The sequence below is a fragment of the Rana temporaria genome, chromosome 8 (genome assembly GCF_905171775.1).
Source record: "Rana temporaria chromosome 8, aRanTem1.1, whole genome shotgun sequence".
Classification (NCBI taxonomy): domain Eukaryota; kingdom Metazoa; phylum Chordata; class Amphibia; order Anura; family Ranidae; genus Rana; species Rana temporaria.
Genome location: NC_053496.1, coordinates 180,902,064 through 180,925,632, shown reverse-complemented (window position 1 = coordinate 180,925,632; position 23,569 = coordinate 180,902,064). Strand labels below are relative to the sequence as shown.

Genomic DNA, 23,569 nt, shown 5'->3' with positions numbered 1-23,569 from the left:
TTATGAGGCTTAACTTTACGCCGGACGTACGACTTACGTAAACCACGTATATTAATGCACCGGGCGCAAGTACGTTCGTGAATCGGCGTATCTCACTCATTTGCATATTCAAATCGTAAATCAATGGGAGCGCCCCTTGAGGGCAGCGTAAATATGCGCCCACGATACGACGGCGTAGGAAACTTACGTTGGTCGGATGAAGCCTATTTACAGGCGTATCTTGCTTTCAAAGACAGGCGCATAGATACGACGGCGTATATGTGCACTTACGCAGCGTATCTCGAGATACATCGGCGTAAGTGCTACGTGAATCCGGGCCAAAGTCTGTGAAATAGAGACCAGACTTTATTTAAAAAAAAAATGTTAATCTTGGCCTAAGTGTACTATAATTTAACATCTACACATAAGGCTTGCTCACTGTGGTACACAATGTATTTCCATCCAAAATCTGCCAAAGAGACACCAGAATTTATCCCCAAATATTCTAATCTTGTTCCGAGTGCATTAAAATGGGGCCTCATCATACAGACTGGCTCCCCAAGCCGTTGTTTACTAAATAAAGAAAGCTTGCAGGGAAAATCAATTTAAATTTAAATTTTCTTTATTTATGTCAGTTTTGCTGCAGCAGGTTCTATACATGGTACAGATGTGCCACTTCACAGGCAGACTAAGAAGACCCCCCAGGCACTATAGTTAAAGGAATTTTTCATTTTTATTGTTTGACATTAAGCATTAATAAAATCATTGCTCATTTAAAAACAATATTTACTTTTGCATTCATACATGTCTCCCAGGGCAGTACCAGGCCCCTATACCATTTTTATGGCCAATAACTTGCATATAAGCCTTAAAAATGGGGACTTTTAATTTTTTTAATTCGGGTCCCATAGATTTTAATAGGGTCCAAACTTTTTCCCTGTTGGGGAGTTCTGGTGTCAACCGAACCTGGGGTTGTTCGGCCCATCACTACTTGCTAGAGGTGGCAGGACGTCCGTTTTGTCATCCAGACAAAGAAAGTCAGTTAATCATGGCTGTCTCCACCACTGATGACCTCAGTGGGTACACCCTTCTTATTCTTCTCCAGAACTCTCGCTTTACTGTCCATCTTTACATCACATCTGCCCCCCCCCCCCTCCATAACAGAGCCTTCACCACACTCTTTGACATCTGAGACAAACGAGAAGATTCTAGAAGTCATCAAGAGAAGATAGTATCATGGAGGAGGTAAGCGGTGCTGGGAAGTATGGGACAAGATGACTATCAATGTGTGTGTGTGTGTTAAATGGTTAATGATTTCATTTAATTTTGGGATATTTAGAGTGGAAACAGTAGAAGTTTTATTGTGAAGGAAGAAATAAGAGGAGGATGATGAAATTGGTGTGAAGGAGGAGATTTCAGAAGGACACATGAATCTCTACAAGGACGTCATGATGGAGAACCAGCCGCCCCTCACATCACCGGGGAAGAGGAGACTTTATTGTAAAGGAGAGAGCAGTACGGAGGGTCCACCAAAATCCCCCATCATCTGATAAACATATAGGAACAATGTATTCAGTCAGTGTGTGTGTTTCCTACAGATGGATCCAGTAATGGGAACCCACCAGAGAGATGTCCCAGTCCTCTGTATTCCCGGGATTCCACAGAGGAAGATCACACCATCCCTCATCATCATCAGGTGGGTGATTTGTATCTAGAACTATACCACATTACTTACTCTTCAGCATTTTATGTTTTGTTATATTTTTTTATATTTGGGATAAAAAACAGATGGATATGAAAGTTGAGTTTGAAGAACAGAAGTATATGGTGGGTAATCAACTGCCTACCATGAAAAAAAAATATGGTAGACAAGGAGGAATCTTCTCTAAATATCAGCACAGGTATGTAATAAACATAGAGTGCAGAAAGGGGTCGTATTTTCATTTGACTTCTATTGGATAAAGATTTTCAGATGGAAAGTGATTGAGAATCAGGATCATCATAGTGTCGGGTAAGAGAGGTAACTGGACTATATAAATAGTAGGCCAGTAGGAGGAGACTAATAGTACCCCAGGGAGAGGATGGAACACCAAGAGGAAAAGCTTGAAGTTTAAATGGTAGACCAGGAAGAGGAGATTGGACTAAAAATTGTAGAAATGTAAGAGAGGACTGGACTAAAATTGGCAAACCAGTCTCCTCCTCCTGGTCTATAAATGGTAGACCAGGAGGAGGAGACTGGATTAGAAATGGGACACCAGAAAGGGGAGACTGGATTACAAATGGTAGACCAAGAAAAGGAGACTGAACTATAAATGGTAGACCAGTAAGAGGATGCTGAAGTGTAAATTGTCAACCAGGAAGAGGAGACTGTACTATAAATGGTAGACTAGAAAGAGGTGATTTGGACATAAATGTTAGACCAGTAAATGGAGGTTAGAATATAAAAAAAAAGCTACTTTGGCAAATCGGGCAGCCCATTTAAATGAATAGGCTGCCCTAATCTGTTGTAGATTGGACTATAAATGGTAGACCAGCAAAAGAAGACTGGACTAAAGGGTAGACCTAGAGGAAATAACTGGACTATAAATGTTAGACCAGGAAGAGGAGACTGGACTATAAATGGTAGACCAGCCCAATTTATAAATGATACACCAGTAAGAGGAGACTGGACTATAATGGTATTCCAGGACAAGGAAACTGGACTATAAATAGTAGACCAATAAGAGGAGACTGGATTATAAATGGTAGACCATTAAGGGGAAATTGATTATAAATGGTAGAACAGTAAGAAGGGACTGGACTATAATTGCTAGACCACTAGAAGGAGACTGGACTAAAAATGGTAGACCTGGAAGGTATGACTGGACTATAAATGGAAGACCAGGAAGAGCAGGCCACCTTATAAATGACACACCATTAAGAAGAGACTGGACTATAATGGCATACCATGAAAAGGAAACTGGACTATAAATGGTAGACCAGAAAGAGATTAGACTATAAATGGTAGACCAGAAAAAGGAGATTATACTACAAATGGTAGACCAGGAAGAGCGGATTGACTTATAAATGGTACACCAGTAAGAAGAGACTGGATTATAATTAGTAGACTGGCAAGTGGAGCCTGGACTAAAAATGGTAGACCTGGAAGATATGACTGGACTATAAATGGTAGACCAGAAATAGGAGACTGGACTATAAATGTAAGACCAGAAAGAGGGGACTGGACTTTAAATGGTAGACCAGAAAGAGGGGACTGGACTATAAATGGTAGACCAGGAAGAACAGCCCAACGTCTAAATGATACACCAGTAAGAGGAAACTGCACTATAATAGCGTACCGGGGAAAGTAGCCTAAACTATAAATGGTAGACATGTAGGAGAAGTCTGAACTATAAATGGTGGACCATGATATGACTGGACTATAAATGGTAGACCAGGAAGAGCAGCCCAACGTATAAATGATACACCAGTAAGAGGAAACTGGACTACAATAGCGTACCAGGGAAAGTAGCCTAAACTATAAATGGTAGACATGTAGGAGAAGTCTGAACTATAAATGGTGGACCAAGATATGACTGGACTATAAATGGTAGACCATAAAGAAGAGACTGGACTATAAATGTTAGACCATAAAGAGGAGACTGGACCATAAACTGTATACCAGAAAGAGCAAATTGGACTATAAAAAGTAGACCAGGAAGATGAGACTGGACCATAAATGGTAGACCAGAAAGAGCAGACTGGACTATAACTGACAGACAAGTAAACGGAGACTAGACTATAAATGGCAGACCAGTAATGCCGCGTACACACAATCAGATTTTCTGTCGGAAAAAACGTGGATGGTTTTTCCGACGGAATTCCGCTTGAGCATGGCTTGCATACACACGGTCACACAAAAGTTCTCTGAACTTTCGACCATCAAGAACGTGGTGACGTATAACACTACAACGAGCCGAGAAAATTAAGTTCAATGCTTCCGAGAATGCGTCGAATTGTTTCTGACCATTCGTCGGAATTTTGCGCATTGGAATTGCTACAGACGATAGGAATTTTTTCCGCCGGAAAATTTGAGAACCGGCTCTCAATATTTTGTTGCCGGAAATTCCGACAGCAAAAGTCCGATGGAGCCTACAGACGGTCGGAATTCCCGTTCGAAAGCTCACATCGGACTTTTGCTGTCGGAATTTCTGATCGTGTGTACAGGGCTTAAACGGTAGATGGTTTCTATAGAAGCCATCAATTTCTATACCAACATGCGTAACTCTGATTGTTAAACCTGAAAAATTTACAAAATTTGGAAAATTAATATAACATTATCTCTGACAGATGGACGTTGTATCCTGAATAACTCGGAGCATCAGTGTACTTTATCTCCAGACTGTAATACAGAAGATAATGACTTTGCCCCAAATCCTCCAGGAGTAAATCCTGTTACTGAAAATCAATCCAGATCAATGGATCCTTCTAGTAGCAAACCACGTTCTCCTGGAATATCACCTTCTGTTACAAGCACCGGTGAGAAGATATTTCCGTGTCCCCAATGTGACAAATGTTTTGGCTTTAAGCACAGACTTGTAAGACATCTCATGGTGCACACCGGAGAGCGGCCCTATATATGTTCAGACTGCGGGAAATCTTATGCAAGGAAACTGGACCTTCTCACCCATGCCAAAATTCACACCGGCGAGAGGCCCTTTTCATGTACGGCGTGCGGGAAGCGATTCATAGAAAAAAAGCGACTTACAGAACACAAACGAATGCACACCGGCGAGAGGCCATTTTTGTGTACAGTCTGCGGGAAGAGTTTTAGGAGAGAAAAAGCGCCTCGTTGAACACGAGCGACTGCACACCGGTGAAAGACCTTTTTCCTGTACGGCGTGCGGGAAAGGTTTTCGAGAGAAAAGGCGGCTTATCGAACACGAGCGACTGCACACCGGTGAGAAACCGTTTTCCTGTACGGTCTGCGGGGAGAGCTTTAGAGGAAAAAAGTGGCTGGTCGAACACGAGCGACTGCACACCGGTGAAACGCTTTTTAAGTGTTCCGATTGCGGGAAGGAATTTAGAACCAGAGGCGTTCTAAACCTACATCGGCAATCGCACACGAGCGGGCAGCCATATTCCTGTGCGCAATGCGGAAATCGCTTTAAATATAGCATCAGCCTTAGCCGACACAACTTCATGCACAAGATAATTCTTTGTCCTGCTCGGAGTGCGGGAAATCTTTTACAACCAAATACAAACTTCATGTTCATGCGAGATGCCACACGGGAAAGAAGGTCTTCCAATGTCTGGACTGTGAGAAATCCTTCTTATGGAATGCGGACCTTGTTAACCACCGGAGAGTTCACACCGGTGAGAAGCCCTTCCCTTGTTCTCTATGTGACAAACGTTTCTCCTCTAAAACCATCCTGGAGGACCATATAAAAGTCCACACCGGTGAGAGGCCGTTTTCCTGTACAGAGTGCGGGAAATGTTTCACTCAGAAAGGAGGCCTCAGAAAGCATATGAAATGCCACACCGACGAGAAGCCGTTTTCGTGTTCCGAATGTGGTAAATGTTACACAGCGAAAGGAAGCCTCGACTACCACATGAAAAGCCACACCGGCGAGATGCCGTTTTCTTGTGAAAAGTGCGGTAAAGGTTTCATATTACAACAACAACTTCTCAGACACCAGAAAAACTGTACGGGTAATGGTCTGTCAAGTTCAGAGTGCAAGATTTCAAAATCTGAGCTCATTGTACAACAAAAAGGACACACCGAAGAGAAGAGGTATCCATGTTTGGAGTGTGAAAAATCCTTCAAACGGAAGGAAGACCTTGTTACCCAAGGTGAGAAGCCGTTCTCAATGTGGCAGATTAAACGAGGCCTTGATGACCATCTAAAAGTGCACAGCAGTGTGAAGCCATTCACCTGTGAAGTGTGTGGGAAAGGTTTCATAAAGCACCTGCGCTTCCTTACACACCAGAGTACTCACACAGGCGAGTGTCCTTTTTCATGTTCAGAGTGCGGAAAGAGTTACAATCGCAAAGACAATCTAGTTAAGCGTCAGAAGACACAGGGGCACTGATAACAGATACACATGTATGGAGGCAAGCATGGATTGTTCAAGGCAGAGACTGTGTAATAAAAAAATAATGAATGAGTTTTTAGCTTACTCATGTGAGTGGTGGGAAACTTAAAGTTGACATAAACAATAACTATGACATTTTAGTCTGTTCTCTGCAATTTGTATAATAAAAAATTGTCATGTATTCTTAATTTAAATACTGTTCTCACATTTTATCTTTTTTTTACATCATTGCTCTGGACCGGCAATGGGGTCCATGCCCAGCTCATAATCCAAAGAGGTACTCACAATTCCCATGATACAAAGATCTCACAATCCAAAGTAGTACTCATAGTTCTCACGATCCAAAAATCTCACGATCTTAAGTGGTACTCAAGGTTCTCACGATCCAAAGATCTCATGATCCAAACCGGTACTCACAGTTCTCACCATCCAAAGATCTCATGATCCAAAATGGTACTCACAATTCTCACAATCCAAAGTAGTTCTCACAATCTAAAGTAGTACTCACAGTTCTCATGTCCAAAGATCTTACGATCCAAAGTAGTACTCACAGTTCTTACAATCCAAAGTAGTATTCACGCTCCAAAAGATCTCATGACCGAAAGTAGTACTCACAGTTCTCACAATCCAAAGTGGTACTCTCAGTTCTCACTATCCAAAGTAGTACTCACAGTTCTCACAATCCAAAGATCTCACGATCCAAAGTAGTACTCGCAGTTCTCACAATCCAAAGTAGTATTCACGCTCCAAAAGATCTCATGACCGAAAGTAGTACTCACAGTTCTCACGATCCAAAGTGGTACTCTCAGTTCTCACTATCCAAAGTAGTGCTCACAGTTTTCACAATCCAAAGATCTCATGATCCAAAGTGGTACTCACAGTTCCCCCGATCTAAAGTAATACTCACAATTCTTACGATCCAAAGTAGTACTCACAGTTCTCAAGATCCAAAGTAGTATTCATGAGAAAAAAAAGATTTCATGACCCAAATTAGTACTCACAGTTCTCACGTCCAAAGATCTCACGATCCAAAGTGGTACTCACAGTTCTCACAATCCAAAGTAGTATTCACGCTCCAAAAGATTTCATGACCCAAAGTAGTACTCACAGTTTTCACCATTCAAAGTCGTACTCTTAGTTCTCACAATCCAAAGATCTCATGATCCAAAGTGGTACTCACAGTTCCTCCAATCCAAAGTAGTACTCACAGTTCTCACGATCCAAAGTGGTCCTCACAATTCTCACAATCAAAAGTGGTACTCGCACATCTCCCGATCCAAAGATCTTACGATCCAAAGTAGTACTCACAATTCTCATGATCCAAAAATTGTACTCACAATGGTACTCACAAGTTGTTGGTCAGTACGGGTTACTGACTCTGTTCATGACACATTTACTGGCCCCTTCCCCATCCTGACAGATCCCCCGCAGCAGCTGGTGGGAGAGGGAAGGGAGGGGAGGTGAGCAAGGGAGTACACAGGACCCCCCAGGGCAGCAGGAGGTGGATAGAAGGGGCAGCGAAGCAGCATGTAGATTAACCAATCCCCTCCATTTTTACCAGCTACAGGAAAATGAAGGGGATCTGTTCCTCTATATGCCGCCCCCAATGCCCCACCTATGCATGTGTACAGGGAGTCAAGTCTCAATCGCGACCCATGTACGTATGCCCCTGGGTGCTGTGCTTTGTGCAGGCATGGAGAGAGGGCACGGAGAAGGTGTAGGTGTGGTGTTGAGAAGGTGAGGGTAGATTGGAGGATCACAGTCAGTTGGGGAGAGAAGGGCCTGCAGGCATGTTGGTTTTGGGCACTGAAAAATATACACAAGAGGGCTCCAATGCCTAGTGCATTACCACATAAAAAATTATTTTTTTATTAAAAACAGTGGGCCGGATTCAGATACATTGCAGTATCTGCCGGCGCGGCGTAACGTAGCTCACATATGGTACGCCGCCGTAACTTAGGGCGCAAGTTCTGTATGCAGAAAGAACTTGCGCCCTTAGTTACGGTGGCGTAACGTATGTGTGTCGGCGTAAGCCCGCCTAATTCAAATGGGGATGATGTGGGCGTGTTTTATGTAAATACACTGTGACCCCACATATTTGAAGTTTTTTTACGAACGGCGCATGCTCGAAATTACGCCGCAAAGCCTCATTGGTTTCGACATGAACGTAACTTACGCAAAGCCCTATTCGCAAACGACTTACGCAAACGACGTAAAATTTTCAAAACACGGCGCGGGAACGACGTCCATACTTAACATTAGCTACGCCTCATATAGCAGGGGTAACTATACGCCGAAAAAAGCCTAACATAAACGACGTAAAAAAAATGCGCCAGCAGGTCGTACGTTTCTGAATCGGCGTATATACCTAATTAGCATATTCCTCGCGTAAATATACGGAAGCGCCACCTAGCGGCCAGCGTAAATATGCAGCCTAAGATACGACGGTGAAGGACACTTACACCGGTCGGATCTTAGGGAAATCTATGCGTAACTGATTCTCTGAATCAGTCGCATAGATACGACGGCCCGCACTCAGAGATACGACGGCGTAGCCGGAGATACGCCGTCGTATCTGAATCCGGCCCAGTGTGTATATTTTTTCAGTGCTTGGAAGGACCGCCTAGTCTGAGGAGGGCTGCATCCCTGAAACCATTGCCTATCTCAGTCCTGTTGTTTGGAGAAGTCCTGAGATTAAGCACTGGATGGGGTTTTTCGGTTGTATGTTGGTTTTCGGGGGTGCTAGTGTGAGGGTGACAACAGGGGTGGCATGGCATTATTGTCGGGATCCCTAAGGAGCCTCGACCAGCTCCGTGACATCAACCACCAGCAGATTTAGCCTGTGGTCAGCTGAATCTGGGTCACAGGAGAGCAGGACTAAGCGCATTCCTGTGACCCACAAGAGCTTTGGCCATACTTCACCCAGAGTTAGACAGTTGTTGTTCCCTAACGGTAAAGTATCTGCAGTACATAGAAATTTAGGTTGTATGAATGAGAACAAAAACATACATAAACTCTTAAAAGGTTAGTTCATTACCAAAAAAAATAAAAAAAAGACAAAAAAAACTGCATATACTGTACAGGTAAGGGGTGGCTGTAGATTAAACCAAACTGTGCACCTCTGACCAAAGTTGAATAATGCCCTTGTTATAGTTGTAGGCCATTTATGTACCTTCTGAAGCCTGACTGGAAAACTCTCAGGAGGTTTCCAAGAGACTTCTAGCTCCTAGGCTAGTGTGGGACCAGACTAATTTTAATCAGTTTATAGTTATCCCCATTTGACAGAAGAAATTTGGTTGAATGTTGAAAAACTTTCCTCAGTGGGTCTCGATACAAAGTCCTGACGGGGAAGGAAGGAAAAGTGTGGAAAGAAAAATCCATTTTTTTTTGCTCAGCCTGCACTATGAATGAACAAAATGCACCGCCTATGGGCAGATTTAGAATTCGAGAGACCTAAACCTCCCACTCAGGAAAAAAAAAAAAGATCTAAGGTCCTGATTGGTAATAAAACCGAATCAATTTGAGCTGTAGTCCCTGTGGGGAATAAAATTCAGCTACATTACTTCTGAGCTACAACAAAATGGCCGCACCGAGGACACTTCTTCCTCTTGCACGGAAAAACACTCTCCCTCTAGTGGCAGTACTGGCTTCACGCTGGAATATACTCTGGGCATCACTATGGCAACCAGGAAGCTGTGGGGGGTCATGGAACGCACAGAGCGGAAGTGGGGGGACCACAGGGCAGAAGTGGAAGAAATATTTACGATACTAGGAGGTCTGTGTGTGGAGGTGAGCTAGGGGGGTCTGGGCTGATGTCGGGAGGGATTTATGGAAGGGGATGTGATAAGGGGGCAGAGGGGTTTGAGCTATTATTATACATTTATATATCTCTGACATACCGCAGTGCTGTACAGAGATCACTGATCCAGTCACATCAGTCTCTGTATCAGAGGAGCTTACAATCTAATGTCCCCCCCACAGTCACACACTATTATTATTATACATTTATATAGCTCTGACATATACCGCAGTGCTGTACAGAGATCACTGAGCCAGGTGATCTGAGCTGAAGTGGGACACTCAACAGGCACATAGATTGACCAGAGGACCCCTCCAATAGAAGGACCTCTCTCTGCAGTAGAAGGACCCTTCTCCAATAGAAGGGCCTTTATCCAGTAGGAGGACCTCTCTCCAGTCGAAGGAGCTCTCCCCAGTAGAAGGATCTTTCTTCAATATAAGGACCTCTCTGTTCAGTAGAAGGACCTCTCTCCAGTAGAAGGACCCATCTCCTGTAGAAAGAACTCTCCCCAGTAGAAGGATCTTTCTCCAATAGAAGGACCTCTCTTTGCAGTAGAAGGACCTCTCTCCAGTAGAAGGACCTCTCTTCGGTAGAAGGACCTCTCTTCGGTTGAAGGACCACTTCCTTCACTAGAAGGACCTCTCTCCAGTAGAAGAACCTTTGTCCAGTAGAAGGACCTCTCTCCAGCACAAATAGGATCAGTCGTCAGCGGTTCTCATTATCTGCTCCGCATGCTACGTAGACTCATCCCAGAAGAGGACACAGCAGTAGTGGTTGGAACAATCATCAACTCACGACTCGACTACGCAAATTCCCTCTACTTAGGACTACCGAAATACCTGATTTCACGCCTACAAGTCGTCCAGAACACGGCAGCCAGACTGGTAACTGGTAAAAAGCTGTGGGAACCAATCTCCCCGGCCTTGAGTTCCCACCACTGGCTGCTCGTACAGGACCGGGTGACATTCAAGACTCTCTGCCTCACCCACAAATGTACACAGGGTAAAGCTCCTCAATACTTAAGCGAGAAAATAAAACCCTACGTCACCAAGCGCATGCTCCGGTCAACCAACCAAAACCTTCTACAAATCCCCAAATCTCGCTACAAATCTAAGGGAGAACGTAGATTCTCGGTCCAAGGACCACGGCTCTGGAATGCTCTACCCACGACCATCCGCTTGGAAGAAAACCATTGGGTTTTTAGGAAAAAACTGAAGACCCACCTCTTCTGAAAGACCTGTACAACTCTGGATGCCAGCGCCTTGAGGCGATTAAGTTCGCATTTGTTGCGCTATACAAGTTTCTCACTCACTCACTCACTTCAGTAGAAGGACCTCTCCCCAGTAGAAGAACCTTTCTCCAAAAGAGTGAAGGCTAACAAGGATGTCCAGAACAGGGCTCAGTGTTTCGTTTGATCTTGGTCCAACCCACTGATGACAAACACATTGGGGATTGGCCAACAAACAAGACAGAACTTTCCGGTAGATAACACAATGCAGAAAGTACCATTGTCATATTAGCCGTGATAGTAATGCTGCAGTCAGTACATCTGCATTTTCCTAACAGCCAAATTACAAGCAGTATCAGAAATTTAAGGCTATGATTGGTTGTTGATGGCTACACAGACATTTCTTAACTTCTTAGTTTCCATTAATAAACAAGGCTGACAATATCATATATTTATTGATTACAGGTACTTATAGAGCACCATCAATTTACTCAGCGTTTTGCATATATATATTGTACATTCACAACAGTCCCTGCCCTCCAGGAGCTTACAATCTAAGGTCTCTAACACACATTTATACACTACATACACATATTGGGGAAATAAGAACAAAACACTAAATGCATCTACTGGTAGACACTAGTATATACTGTAGTACTATAGAAAGACCTCTCCATCACTTCATATATCCCCATCCAGAGCCCCACAGTGGAGATAATTCTCAATGTATTATCCACCTGCAGAGAGGAGCGCCCTATACAGATCACATGACCATCGGAATGATAGACGTAGAGCAGAGGAACTTGTCCGAGAAGATAATAGCGCTCAACCTGGAGATCATCTACCTGCTGACCGGAAAGGTGAGAAGGATTCTGAGAGGTCACATGACATCACTCTTATCTCTATTAATAAAACACAGACCTGACCTGAGAGGCGGGGAGGATTCTGGGAGGTCACATGACATCACTTATCTCTATTAATAAAACACAGACCTGCCTGGAGAGGTGAGGAGTTGTGGTAATATATTTAGTGATAATTAGAGTTGAGCGGACACCTGGATGTTCGGATTCGGACCCGAACCCGAACTTTAAAAAAAAGTTCTGGTTCGGGAACCCGAACCCCATTGAAGTCAATGGGACACGGACTTTTAGTAAAAAAAAAAAATGCGGAGGTCCCCCCAAATTCAATAACCAGACCCTTTAGGTCTGGTATGGATATTAAGGGGAACCCCGCCATCAATTCAAAAACAAAATGACGTGGGGTTCCCCCAAAATATCCATAACCAGACCCTTCAGGTCTGGTGTGGATTTTAAGGGGAACTCCACCCCAAATTTAAAAAAAAATGGCGTGGAGTTCCCCCTAAAATGCACACCAGACCCCTTATCCGAGCACGTTGACCTGGCCGGCCGCAGAAAAGAGGGGGGGACAGAGTGCGGCCCCCCCTCTCCTGAACCGCACCAGGCCACATGCCCTCAACATTGGGAGGGTGCTTTGGGGTGCCCAAAGTTCGCTCAACTCTAGTGATAATCTTACTGCCCTTTCTTATACAGGATTATGAACTAGTAAAGAAGAAATCTGATGAGCAACTGGCACCCAATAGTCTTCCCCATGAGCCGTCCTCTATTGCAGTGTCCCCACCTCAGTCACTCACACCTAAAATAAATTGCAATAAAATTCTAGAAGTCACCAAGAAGATGATGGAGCTGCTGACAGGAGAGGTGAGCGGTGCCGGGAATTCTGGGACATTATCCAGTAACAGACAAGGGGTGTGTCTGGATGGTGACTGTATCATTGTGTGTGTCAGGTTCCTATAAGGTGTCAGGATGTCACTGTCTATTTCTCCATGGAGGAGTGGGAGTATTTAGAAGGACACAAGGATCTCTACAAGGACGTCATGATGGAGGACCACCATATACCACAGCACTGTCAGGTAGAACCTTAACCATCAATGAAATTTGTGTTTCAGCCCGTACAACTTCTACCTTGTTACTATTTTTTTTTCTTATACATTCAGAGTGGAAGCCTGACTGATTTTAATGTTATTGTTAAAGAAGAAGATGATGATGAAATGCATGAGGATGATGTGACAGAAATGTGGCAGTGTTTAGAAGGACACAAGGATCTCTACAAGGACGTCATTTTGGAGAATCAGCAGTCCCTTATATCGATGGGTAAGAGTATATCAATTTCACTTGACAAATTAAAAATTAATTCCAGACATTTTTTCTTTTGAAAGATTCCTTTCTGGCTTTTTTGTGATCAAAGGGCAGAAATGTTCCTTCATGTCCTGTCCTTGTGACCCCAGTATAAGAAATGTGGGATGGTAATGTCACCTGAACAGTAAGGCAATAATATGAAAGGTCCATCTCCATTCCTCAATATAACGTTGTGTTCCCGACAAATGAGGAGGAGATACTGTACACCATAAAAAAGGTCCATCTCCATTCCTCAATATAACGTCATGTTCCCAACAAATGAGGAGGAGATACTGTACACCATATGAAAGGTCCATCTCCATTCCTCAATATAACGTCATGTTCCCAACAAATGAGGAGGAGATACTATACACCATATAAAAGGTCCATCTCCATTCCTCAATATAACGTCATGTTCCCAACAAATGAGGAGGAGATACTGCACACCATAAAAAAGGTCCATCTCCATTCCTCAATATAACGTCATGTTCCCAACAAATGAGGAGGAGATACTGCACACCATATGAAAGGTCCACCTCCATTCCTCAATATAATGTCATGTTCCTGACAAATGAGCAAGAGATACTGTACACCATCTGAAAAGTCCATCTCCTTTCCTTAATATAATGTCATCTTTTCAACAAATGAGGAGGAGATACTGTACACCATATGAAAGGTCCACCTCCTTTCCTCAATATAATGTCATGTTCCCAACAAATGCGTTCAGTAAGGAAAAAAATTGATGAGACCTAGGGGATGACTATAACAACATCGTCAATGTATCTACTCCACAGCTAAATGTTCCATATAAAGGGTCCATCTCCATTCCTCAATATAATGTCATGTTCCCGAAAAATGAGGAGGAGATACTGTACACCATATGAAAGGTCCATCTCCATTCCTCAATATAACGTCATGTTCCCAACAAATGAGGAGGACATACTGCACACCATATGAAAGGTCCATCTCCATTCCTCAATATAACGTCATGTTCCCAACAAATGAGGAGGAGATACTGTACACCATATGAAAGGTCCATCTCTATTCCTCAATATAACGTCATGTTCCCAACAAATGAGGAGATACTGTACGCCGTATGAAGGTTCTAGTAGACCAATATAGATGACCTCTGAAAACACAAATATGCCTTTGATATTGATAGACATTATTCTTTTCAATAGATGCAGCTGATGCCCCGAATACCTCAAAGGCACATCTTAAATGTCCTAATTATAATGCAGAAGATAGTGGTATTTTACAATATTCTCCAGAAGTACACCCTATTATCCAAAGGTTACACCACATAGACAGATCAACGGATTCCTCTGATCTCCAAGAATCTTCATGTGAGAAGATCTTTTCTTGCTTAGAGTGTGGTAGATCCTTCATACAGGAAGAGGAACTTATTATACATCAGAAGGTTCACAACGAGGAAAAGCCCTTTTCATGTTGCTATTGCGGCAGATGTTTTCCACATAAAAGGAATCTCAATAAGCATTTGAAGCTCCACACTAGTACAAGACCGTTTTCCTGTTCAGACTGCGGCAGATGTTTCATAGAGAAGGGACAGCTTCTTAGACACCAGAGAAGACACACGGGCGGTGAGCTTCCATTCTCATGTTCCGAGTGTGAGAAGTCCTTCATTAGCAAACCGAAACTCATTATCCACCAAAGAAGTCACACCGGGGAGAGGCCCTTTTTGTGTTCCGAGTGCGGAAAATGTTTTGCACAAAAAGGACACCTCACCATGCACCTAAAGCTCCACTCTGGCGAGAAGCCGTTTTCATGTGCTGAGTGCGGGAAATGTTTTATAGAGAAAGCAAAGCTTATTAGACACCAGAGATGTCACATAGGTGAGCGTCCTTTTTCTTGTTCAGAGTGCGGGAAATGTTACACTCGGAAAGAACACCTAATTGGACATCTGAGATTACATGCCTGCTGATTACTGGAAAATAAATTCAGCTATCGCTAGACTCCAGGACTTCATGCTTACCTCATGAACTTATCTTGTTTAAGCCTTTCTAGCTGAACTCCAGGAATTCAGCCACTTTGAAAAATCCGAAGGCATACAATGAGTTGAGACCAACGAGGTGCATGCTGCCTCATGAACTTATCTCTTTAATTTTCATAGAACAGTTTTATGGAGCCTGCACAGCGTCCTGACCTCAACCCAGTCAAGCTCCGCCACCCCAAACTTGCTGATCCATGTCTTTATGGACCTTGTTTTGTGCACTGGTGCGCAGTCATGTTGAAACAGGAAGTGGCTGTCCCCAAAACGTTGGGAGCATGAAATTGTCCAAAATGTCTTGGTATGATGAGGTCTTAATTGTTCCCGTCACTGTAACTAAGGGATCAAGCCCAATCCCTGAAAAACAACCCCACGCCATTATCTCCCCTCCACCAAATGATTTGGACCAGTGCACAAAGCAAGGTCCATAACGACATGGATGAGCGAGTTTGGGGTGGAGATTCTAATCTCTCCACCATTTTTTTTTAAAAAGCTCATGGCGTGTGAAACACACCCAAAAACTCCACCCGGTGCCAAAAAAATGTGTACACACATAAAGAGTAAAACACAAAAACGTGCAACGGGTGTTACACTTGTTTCATCAGACCAGAGAACTTTGTTTCTCATGGTCTGAGACTCCATCAGGTGCCTTTTGGCAAACTCCAGTCGGGCTGTCATGTGCCTTTTACTGAGGAGTGGTTTCCGTCTGGCCACTCTACCATACAGGCCTGATTGGTGGAGTGCTGCAGAGATGGTTGTTCTTCTGGAAGGTTTTTCTCTCTCCACAGAGAATTGCTGGAGCTCTGTCAGAGTGACCATCGGGTTCTTGGTCACCTCCTTGACTAAAGCCCTTCTCCCCCGATAGCTCAGTTTGTCTGGGCAGCCTGCTCTAAGAAGAGTCCCGGTGGTTCCAAACTTCTTCCATTTATGGATAATGGAGGCCACTGTGCTCATTAGGACCTTCAATGCTGCAGAAATTTTTCTGTACCCTTCCCCAGATCTTTGCCTCCATACAACCCTGTCTCGGAGGTCTACAGACAATTCCTTGGACTTCATGGTTTGGTTTGTGCTCTGACATGCACTGTTATCTGTGGAACCTTATATAGACAGGTGTGTGCCTTTCCAAATCATGTCCAATCAACTGAATTTACCACAGGTGGACTCCAATCAAGTTGTAGAAACATCTCAAGGATGACCAGTGGAAACAGGATGCACCTCATTTTTGAGTGTCATGGCAAAGGCTGTGAATACTGACTATATGTACGCGAGATTTTTTTATTTTTAATAAATTTGCAAAGATTTCAAACAAACTTCTTTCACGTTGTCATTATGTTTGTAGAATTTTGAACAAAATAATGAGTTGAATCCATTTTGGAATAAGGCTGTAACATAACAAAATGTGGAAAAAGTGAAGGGTTTTTCCAAATGCACTGTAGGTATCAATTTACTCGGCATAACATCATCATTCATGTTTTGCCAAAATATTGGGTATTATATTGGGTTTGTGTGCACTAAAACTCAATAAAGTGTATTTTTTTTAAGAAAATTGGTGATTTAAAAATAGCAAGAAAGGCAAATATTGTGTGGCACAAAAATTTGCAACAACCACCATTTTATTCCTTAGGGCAGTGATGGCGAACCTTGGCACCCCAGATGTTTTGGAACTACATTTCCCATAATGCTCAACTACACTACAGAGTTCATGAGCATCATGGGAAATGTAGTTCCAAAACATCTGGGGTGCCAAGGTTTGCCATCACTGCCCTAGGGTATCTGCTTAAAAATATATATAATGTTTTTTTTTTCTATTGAAAAGCCTGTGGCGTGCAAAACACAAGCTCAAAAACTCCACCCGGTGCAGAAAAAATGTGCACACACATAAAGAGTGTAATCACAAAAACGTGCAACGGGTGCTGCGTCAAACGGTCCTCCTCACGAAGGACCTGGTTCTGATCCCCCGGGGCATTAGGCTCCAGACGGGGACTAGAGCAAACAGTGGTCCGTGCAGCCGAAACCGACACGGACCCAACTTCCTTGGAGGGTCTGCCGAAACAGAACCCTCCTTGGTGGGGCTCCCCCGAAGGGAGACCCCATGAGAGCAGGCGAACTAAGCCAGAAGGCCATGTCCACCCACTCCCAAGACTTTCAGGGCTGGACCGAGTACCGGCACCCTAATCATCACAGACAAGGTGTACAAACGTGCACCAACAAAAAAAGACATAAAGTGACAACACAGGGGTAAAAAAAAAAAAGAAAGTGGGGGAAAAGGAAGGTAGGAGAGTGAGTAGAAAGTGACCATCGTGCAATACGATGGCAGGCCCTCCGGCCAGGAAACAAAAATTCCCCTGGTTCCAGCCAAAAGGCACGGCGCTGGAGGCAGGTGTGAAGAGTGTGTATATATAATGTTTGGGGGTTCCAAGTCATTTTCTAGCAAAAAAATCTAATTTTTACATGTATAAAATACATTTCAGTTACCCGGGACTGGAACTAGTTAAGGACGTGGTGAGCTGGTATACTAGATACCAAATTAGGGTCATAAACCACAATGAGGAGTTTATCTGACCAGGAACTCTATGGGGAAGGCAACAGATGTTCGAGTTCCTATGGACTCGAGTGCAGGCGTACAGGCAAAGTCTTGAGGGCAAAGTCGTGTGAAGAGAAGACAGGAAGTTAGTAATATACAGACAGGAAGCGATGTCAGGTACAGACAGGAAGTTCCAGGTGAGAGGTGAATCGGGAGGAAGTAGAGAGGAGACATTGCTGGAACTGACAGCAGAGGAGGTAATACGATATTATTTTATATTTACACCCAGTAACCCCCATCATGTCCGTCTTCTTCCTCCATAGTCACTGTGATGTCTTTTATCTCCAGAAGGCACCACTGCAAACATATATAATAAGAGTCATCTCTATAGCTTTGACATATACCACAGTGCTGCTCACGTTCAATATATATATATAAATATATATATATATATATATATATATATATATATATATATATATATATATATATATATATATAGTTATTTAAATAACAAAATTGAGCTACGAGGACTTGTAGTATGTTCTGTAGTTCTAATGACCATTTGCTGACCAGAGGTCATTCTAAATCATTGATAGTTTTTTTTTTTTTTTTAAGGCTTTAATTTGGTACAAAGTTTTAATAAATATCTTGTTCAGGTCCCTTTTATAGGCTGTCAAATGGACAAAAAACAAAAAAATTCCGACCTTCGTTCTCTTTCAAAGCTATCTTCAGCACCCGACCCTTTTCTCAGATACCTGGTTTACAAATTAAGAGGTCTTTTTTATTATTTGACACACACCAAAAAAAAGAAGTGAAGAAAATAAATAAAATTGTACTGTTCCCCTAGAACTCACAAGTCCTTCAACACAGCGCCAGTAAAGCCATATCTAGCATTAATGAGAAGTCTGAAGCAACTGAATGCAACTTGGTAATGCTGGCAGTAGAACTAGAAGAGTTGGTCTCCACCGTAAAGTATATTCCCATCAAGGGGTCTACAATCCAGATAATTTTCAGTTTATTGTCTCTGCAGAGAGGAGTGTTTTGTATAGATTTCAGAACCACCTCAAGGGAGGATGGATGAGGACCAAAGTCACATGACCGACAGGATATTGGACCTCACCCTGGAGATTATCCACCTGCTAACCGGAGAGGTAAGGAGGATTCTGGGAGATCACATGACATCACTCTTATCTCTATTAATAAAACACAGACCTGACCAGAGAGGTGAGGAGGATTCTGGGAGGTCACATGACATCACTCTTATCTCTATTAATAAAACACAGACCTGACCGGAGAGGTGAGGAGGATTCTGGGAGGTCACATGACATCACTCTTATCTCTATTAATAAAACACAGACCTGACCGGAGAGGTGAGGAGGATTCTGGGAGGTCACATGACATCACTCTTATCTCTATTAATAAAACACAGACCTGACCGGAGAGGTGAGGAGGATTCTGGGAGATCACATGACATCACTCTTATCTCTATTAATAAAACACAGACCTGACCGGAGAGGTGAGGAGGATTCTGGGAGGTCACATGACATCACTCTTATCTCTATTAATAAAACACAGACCTGACCGGAGAGGTGAGGAGGATTCTGGGAGGTCACATGACATCACTCTTATCTCTATTAATAAAACACAGACCTGACCGGAGAGGTGAGGAGGATTCTGGGAGGTCACATGACATCACTCTTATCTCTATTAATAAAACACAGACCTGACCGGAGAGGTGAGGAGGATTCTGGGAGATCACATGACATCACTCTTATCTCTATTAATAAAACACAGACCTGACCGGAGAGGTGAGGAGGATTCTGGGAGGTCACATGACATCACTCTTATCTCTATTAATAAAACACAGACCTGACCGGAGAGGTAAGGAGGATTCTGGGAGGTCACATGACATCACACTTATCTCTATTAATAAAACACAGACCTGACCGGAGAGGTGAGGAGGATTCTGGGAGGTCACATGACATCACTCTTATCTCTATTAATAGAACAAACAACTGACTGGAGAGGTGAGGAGGATTTTTAGAATCTATTGAGGAATACTTGCTATTTTCTATTCTTACACAGGGTTATGAAGTAGTAAAGAAGATATCTGGAGAGCGGCTGACATGCAACAGTAGCTCCCATGTGCTATCCTCCATTACAGTTTCTCCATCTCCCTCATTCATCCCTGAGAGAAACAAGAAGAATAAGATTCTAGAAGTCACCAAGAGGATCACTGAGCTTCTGACAGGAGAGGTGAGCAGTGCTGGGAATTCTGGGACATTATCCAGTAACAGACAAGGGATGTGTCTGGATGGTGACTGTATCATTATGTGTGTCAGGTTCCTATAAGGTGTCAGGATGTCACTGTCTATTTCTCCATGGAGGAGTGGGAGTATTTAGAAGGACACAAAGATCTCTACAAGGACGTCATGATGGACAATCAGCCGCCCCTCACATCACCGGGTAAGAGGAGACTTTATTGTAAAGGAGAGAGCAGTACGGAGGCTCCACCTAGATCCCCCATCATCTGATAAACACATAGAAACAATGTATTCAGTCAGTGTGTGTGTTTCCTACAGATGGATCCAGTAATGGGAACCTACCAGAGAGATGTCCCCGTCCTCTGGATTCCACACAGGAAGATAAGACCATCCCTCACTATGATCAGGTAGATGAGTCTGATCATCTACCTGAAATTGTATGAATCCATATAATTTTCTTCTGTAGTTTCAGATGTTAATAACATGTTGTGGGTTTAGGATGAAGAATTGATTGATATTAAAATAGAAGTTAAAGAGGAAGAAGAGGAGGATGATATAGGAGGTGATCAGCAATCAACAGAAGAGGGTGAAATTATGGTGACAATTAAAGATGAGGAATCATCTGTAGATCTCAGCACAGGTAAGAATAAATATATACACAAACAGTTTTATGTTTCCCAACAAATGAGGAGGAGATACTGTACACCATATGAAGGGCCCATCTCCATTCCTCAATATAACGTCATGTTTCCAATACATAAGAGATGTGACTATCAGAGCCAAAAGTTTGACATGGAATTGGTCGTAGTTGTAACATCAGCGTAAGTTTAGAAATAATATAAAATGTATAAAACTACCAAAAATCTACTGCTCTACACTAGTTGACACACCTTCTGAATGCAAAATATTAAAATGTTCTCCATGATAAAAATGTTTCCCAACAGCTGGATACGATGTGTGGAATTCCCCGGAGGGACCTGTTTTTTTATCTCCAGAATATAACACGGAAGAAAATGGAATTGCCAGATATTCTGTAGAAGTAAACCCCGCTGTCGAAAACATACAACCTGCGTTTTACTGTATAGATGGATCACTGGGTACCTCCAAGCCCGAGGAATACTCTTCAGATATTGGTGGACATCGCAGTGATAAGACATTTCAATGTTCCGAATGTGATAAGAGTTTTAGAAAGAACGCCGATCTTCTTAGACATAAGAGACTGCACACGGGCCAAAGCTTGTTTTCCTGTTCAGAGTGCGAGAAATCTTTCATCTTGAGATCACACCTTGTTAGACATCAGCGACATCACAACGGAGAGCGTCTCTACACTTGTCGTGAGTGCCAGAAATCCTTCAAACAAAAATCGGACCTTCTCAAGCATTTGAAAATCCATACTGGCGAAAGACCTTTTGTGTGTACCGTGTGCGGGAAAACTTTTACAGCCAAATATATACTCATCGAGCACCAGCGCCTGCACACCGGTGAGATGCCGTTTAAGTGCACGGATTGCGGGAAGGGTTTTGTACGGAAAGGAACTCTCATCATACACCAGCGAACTCACACGAGAGAGAGGCCGTTTTCCTGCCTGGAGTGCGGCAAACGGTTTAAACAGAAACTGTGTCTTGTCCGACATCAGAAGCTTCATGAGTTTGAGGAGTCTTTGTCGTGTTCGAATTGCGGGAAAACGTTTAAAACCAAGTATGAGCTCCACGTCCATCAGAGGATTGAGGCGGGCGAGGAGATCTTCACGTGTTCGGAATGCGAGAAATCGTTTTTGGCCAAATCGGATCTTCAGATACACCAGAGGGTTCACACCGGCGAGAAGCCCTTTTCTTGTTTCGAGTGCGGGAGGAGTTTCTCGGTGAAAGGGAGCCTCAACACGCACATCAAACTCCACACCGGCGAGAGGCCGTTCTCCTGCCAAGAGTGCGGGAAGTGTTTCATACAGAAACGAGAACTCCTTAGACACCAAGGAACGCACGTAGCCGAACGCCCTTACTCATGCTCTGAGTGCGAGAAGTCATTCAAAACGCAGGCTGATCTCCTTTTACATCACAGGGCTCACACTGGCCAGATCTTTTCATGCCAGGAGTGCGGCAAAACATTTCTAAAGAGATCGAAGCTTCTCAGACACCAGAGAGGGCACTCTGGGGAGAAGCCCTACTCGTGTCCCGATTGTGGAAAACGGTTCTCGCAGAAGGGGAACCTCGACACTCATGTCAGAGTCCACACTGGTGAGAAGCCATTTTCCTGCTCAGAGTGTGGCAAATGTTTCATAAAGAAAGGCGCTCTTGCACGACATCAGCAAACGCATACGGGCTTGCGGCCATTTCCCTGTCTGGAGTGCGGAAAGTGTTTCACCCGGAAATTCAACCTTGTCCAACACCAGAAGCTTCATGTAGACCAGAGTTCATTTTCGTGTCCAGATTGTGGCAAATGTTTCACTAGAAAAGACAATCTAATTCGACATCGGAAGAAGCATATGCTTTGAGGACATTACCGAACTTCTGGGGGTATTAAATATAAATGACTCCTTTGACCCATGGAAGAACTGTGTAGTAAAGAATTTTTAAAGCGTCAGTCCACCTGAAAGTTATATTTTAGTTATAGATGGATCTGCGTTCCCTACTGGCTTTCTTTGTCTCTTGGGGACTCCATTGAGCTCCTCCAATCAAAGTTTCTGGTGGCCATGGGGGTATTTCATAATAGACATGTGCACTGCCGAAAAATTTGTTTGTTTTCGTTATATTCCTTTTTTTTTTTACATTTTTCGGAATTCCGAATTTTTGATTTTTCAAATTTCTGATTTTCCAATCTTCGATTTTCTAATGTTCGAATTTTAGAAATTCCTAAATTTGAATTTTTCGAATTTCCAAATTTCCAAAATGTGTAATATTCGGACATTCCAATTTCCGAAATTTAGAATATCCAAAATTTTGCAAATGCGAAATTTCAAAAATTCGAATTCGGAAATCATAGAATTCAGAAATTGAAAAATTTGGAAATTTGGAGATTTCAGAATTAACGAATTTGTCAAAATTCATTAAAAAACTAATTCAGGACTAAATGAATTGCACATGTCTATTTCATAGTCTTTATCCAGCAAAGACTGTGGGAACCCCTCAAAATGATGACAGTAGGTGTACAGACCTGGGAACTCAGCGCAGTGGTAGTGGGAATCCCCCATAAATGGGAACAACAGATGTTTGGAACTTGGAACTCACCACAGGGATGGTGGGAACCTCTCATAATAGGCATGTCGGGTGTACAGACCCAGGAACTCAGCACAGGGATGGTGGGAACCCCTCATAATGGGCACATAAGGTGTACAGACCCGGGAACTTAGCACAGGGATGGCGGGAACCCCTCATAATGGGCACATAAGGTGTACAGACCCAAGAACTCAGCACAGGGATGGTGGGAACCCCTCATAAAGGGCACATAAGGTGTACAGACCCGGGAACTTAGCACAGGGATGGCGGGAACCCCTCATAA

At 43.2% G+C, this 23,569-nt stretch overlaps 4 protein-coding genes across 4 annotated transcripts; all 4 read left to right on the top strand.

The window, feature by feature from the left end:
• The first annotated feature begins 2,818 nt into the window (after positions 1-2,818).
• Positions 2,819-6,050, top strand: LOC120910569 (gastrula zinc finger protein XlCGF57.1-like). Its single transcript, XM_040322327.1, has 3 exons — positions 2,819-2,834; positions 4,309-4,497; positions 5,170-6,050. The coding sequence occupies exons 1-3, from the start codon at positions 2,819-2,821 to the stop codon at positions 6,048-6,050; spliced, it is 1,086 nt and encodes a 361-aa protein (XP_040178261.1).
• A 6,856-nt stretch (positions 6,051-12,906) lies between these two features.
• Positions 12,907-15,479, top strand: LOC120910161 (gastrula zinc finger protein XlCGF17.1-like). Its single transcript, XM_040322042.1, has 3 exons — positions 12,907-13,010; positions 13,095-13,251; positions 14,457-15,479. The coding sequence occupies exons 1-3, from the start codon at positions 12,924-12,926 to the stop codon at positions 15,215-15,217; spliced, it is 1,005 nt and encodes a 334-aa protein (XP_040177976.1). The 5' UTR covers positions 12,907-12,923; the 3' UTR covers positions 15,218-15,479.
• Positions 15,480-18,023: 2,544 nt separating this feature from the next.
• Positions 18,024-20,248, top strand: LOC120910189 (gastrula zinc finger protein XlCGF66.1-like; the record flags this gene model as incomplete). Its single annotated transcript, XM_040322074.1, has 4 exons — positions 18,024-18,064; positions 18,841-18,961; positions 19,896-20,066; positions 20,153-20,248. Coding segments are annotated over exons 2-4 (345 nt in total), but the record flags the coding sequence as incomplete, so codon positions are not given.
• Positions 20,249-20,267: 19 nt separating this feature from the next.
• On the top strand, positions 20,268-22,824 carry LOC120910074 (gastrula zinc finger protein XlCGF57.1-like). Its single transcript, XM_040321929.1, has 4 exons — positions 20,268-20,276; positions 20,393-20,481; positions 20,573-20,714; positions 21,019-22,824. Exons 3-4 carry the CDS (start codon positions 20,669-20,671, stop codon positions 22,563-22,565), a joined length of 1,593 nt encoding a protein of 530 aa, XP_040177863.1. The 5' UTR covers positions 20,268-20,276; positions 20,393-20,481; positions 20,573-20,668; the 3' UTR covers positions 22,566-22,824.
• The last annotated feature ends 745 nt before the right edge of the window (positions 22,825-23,569 follow it).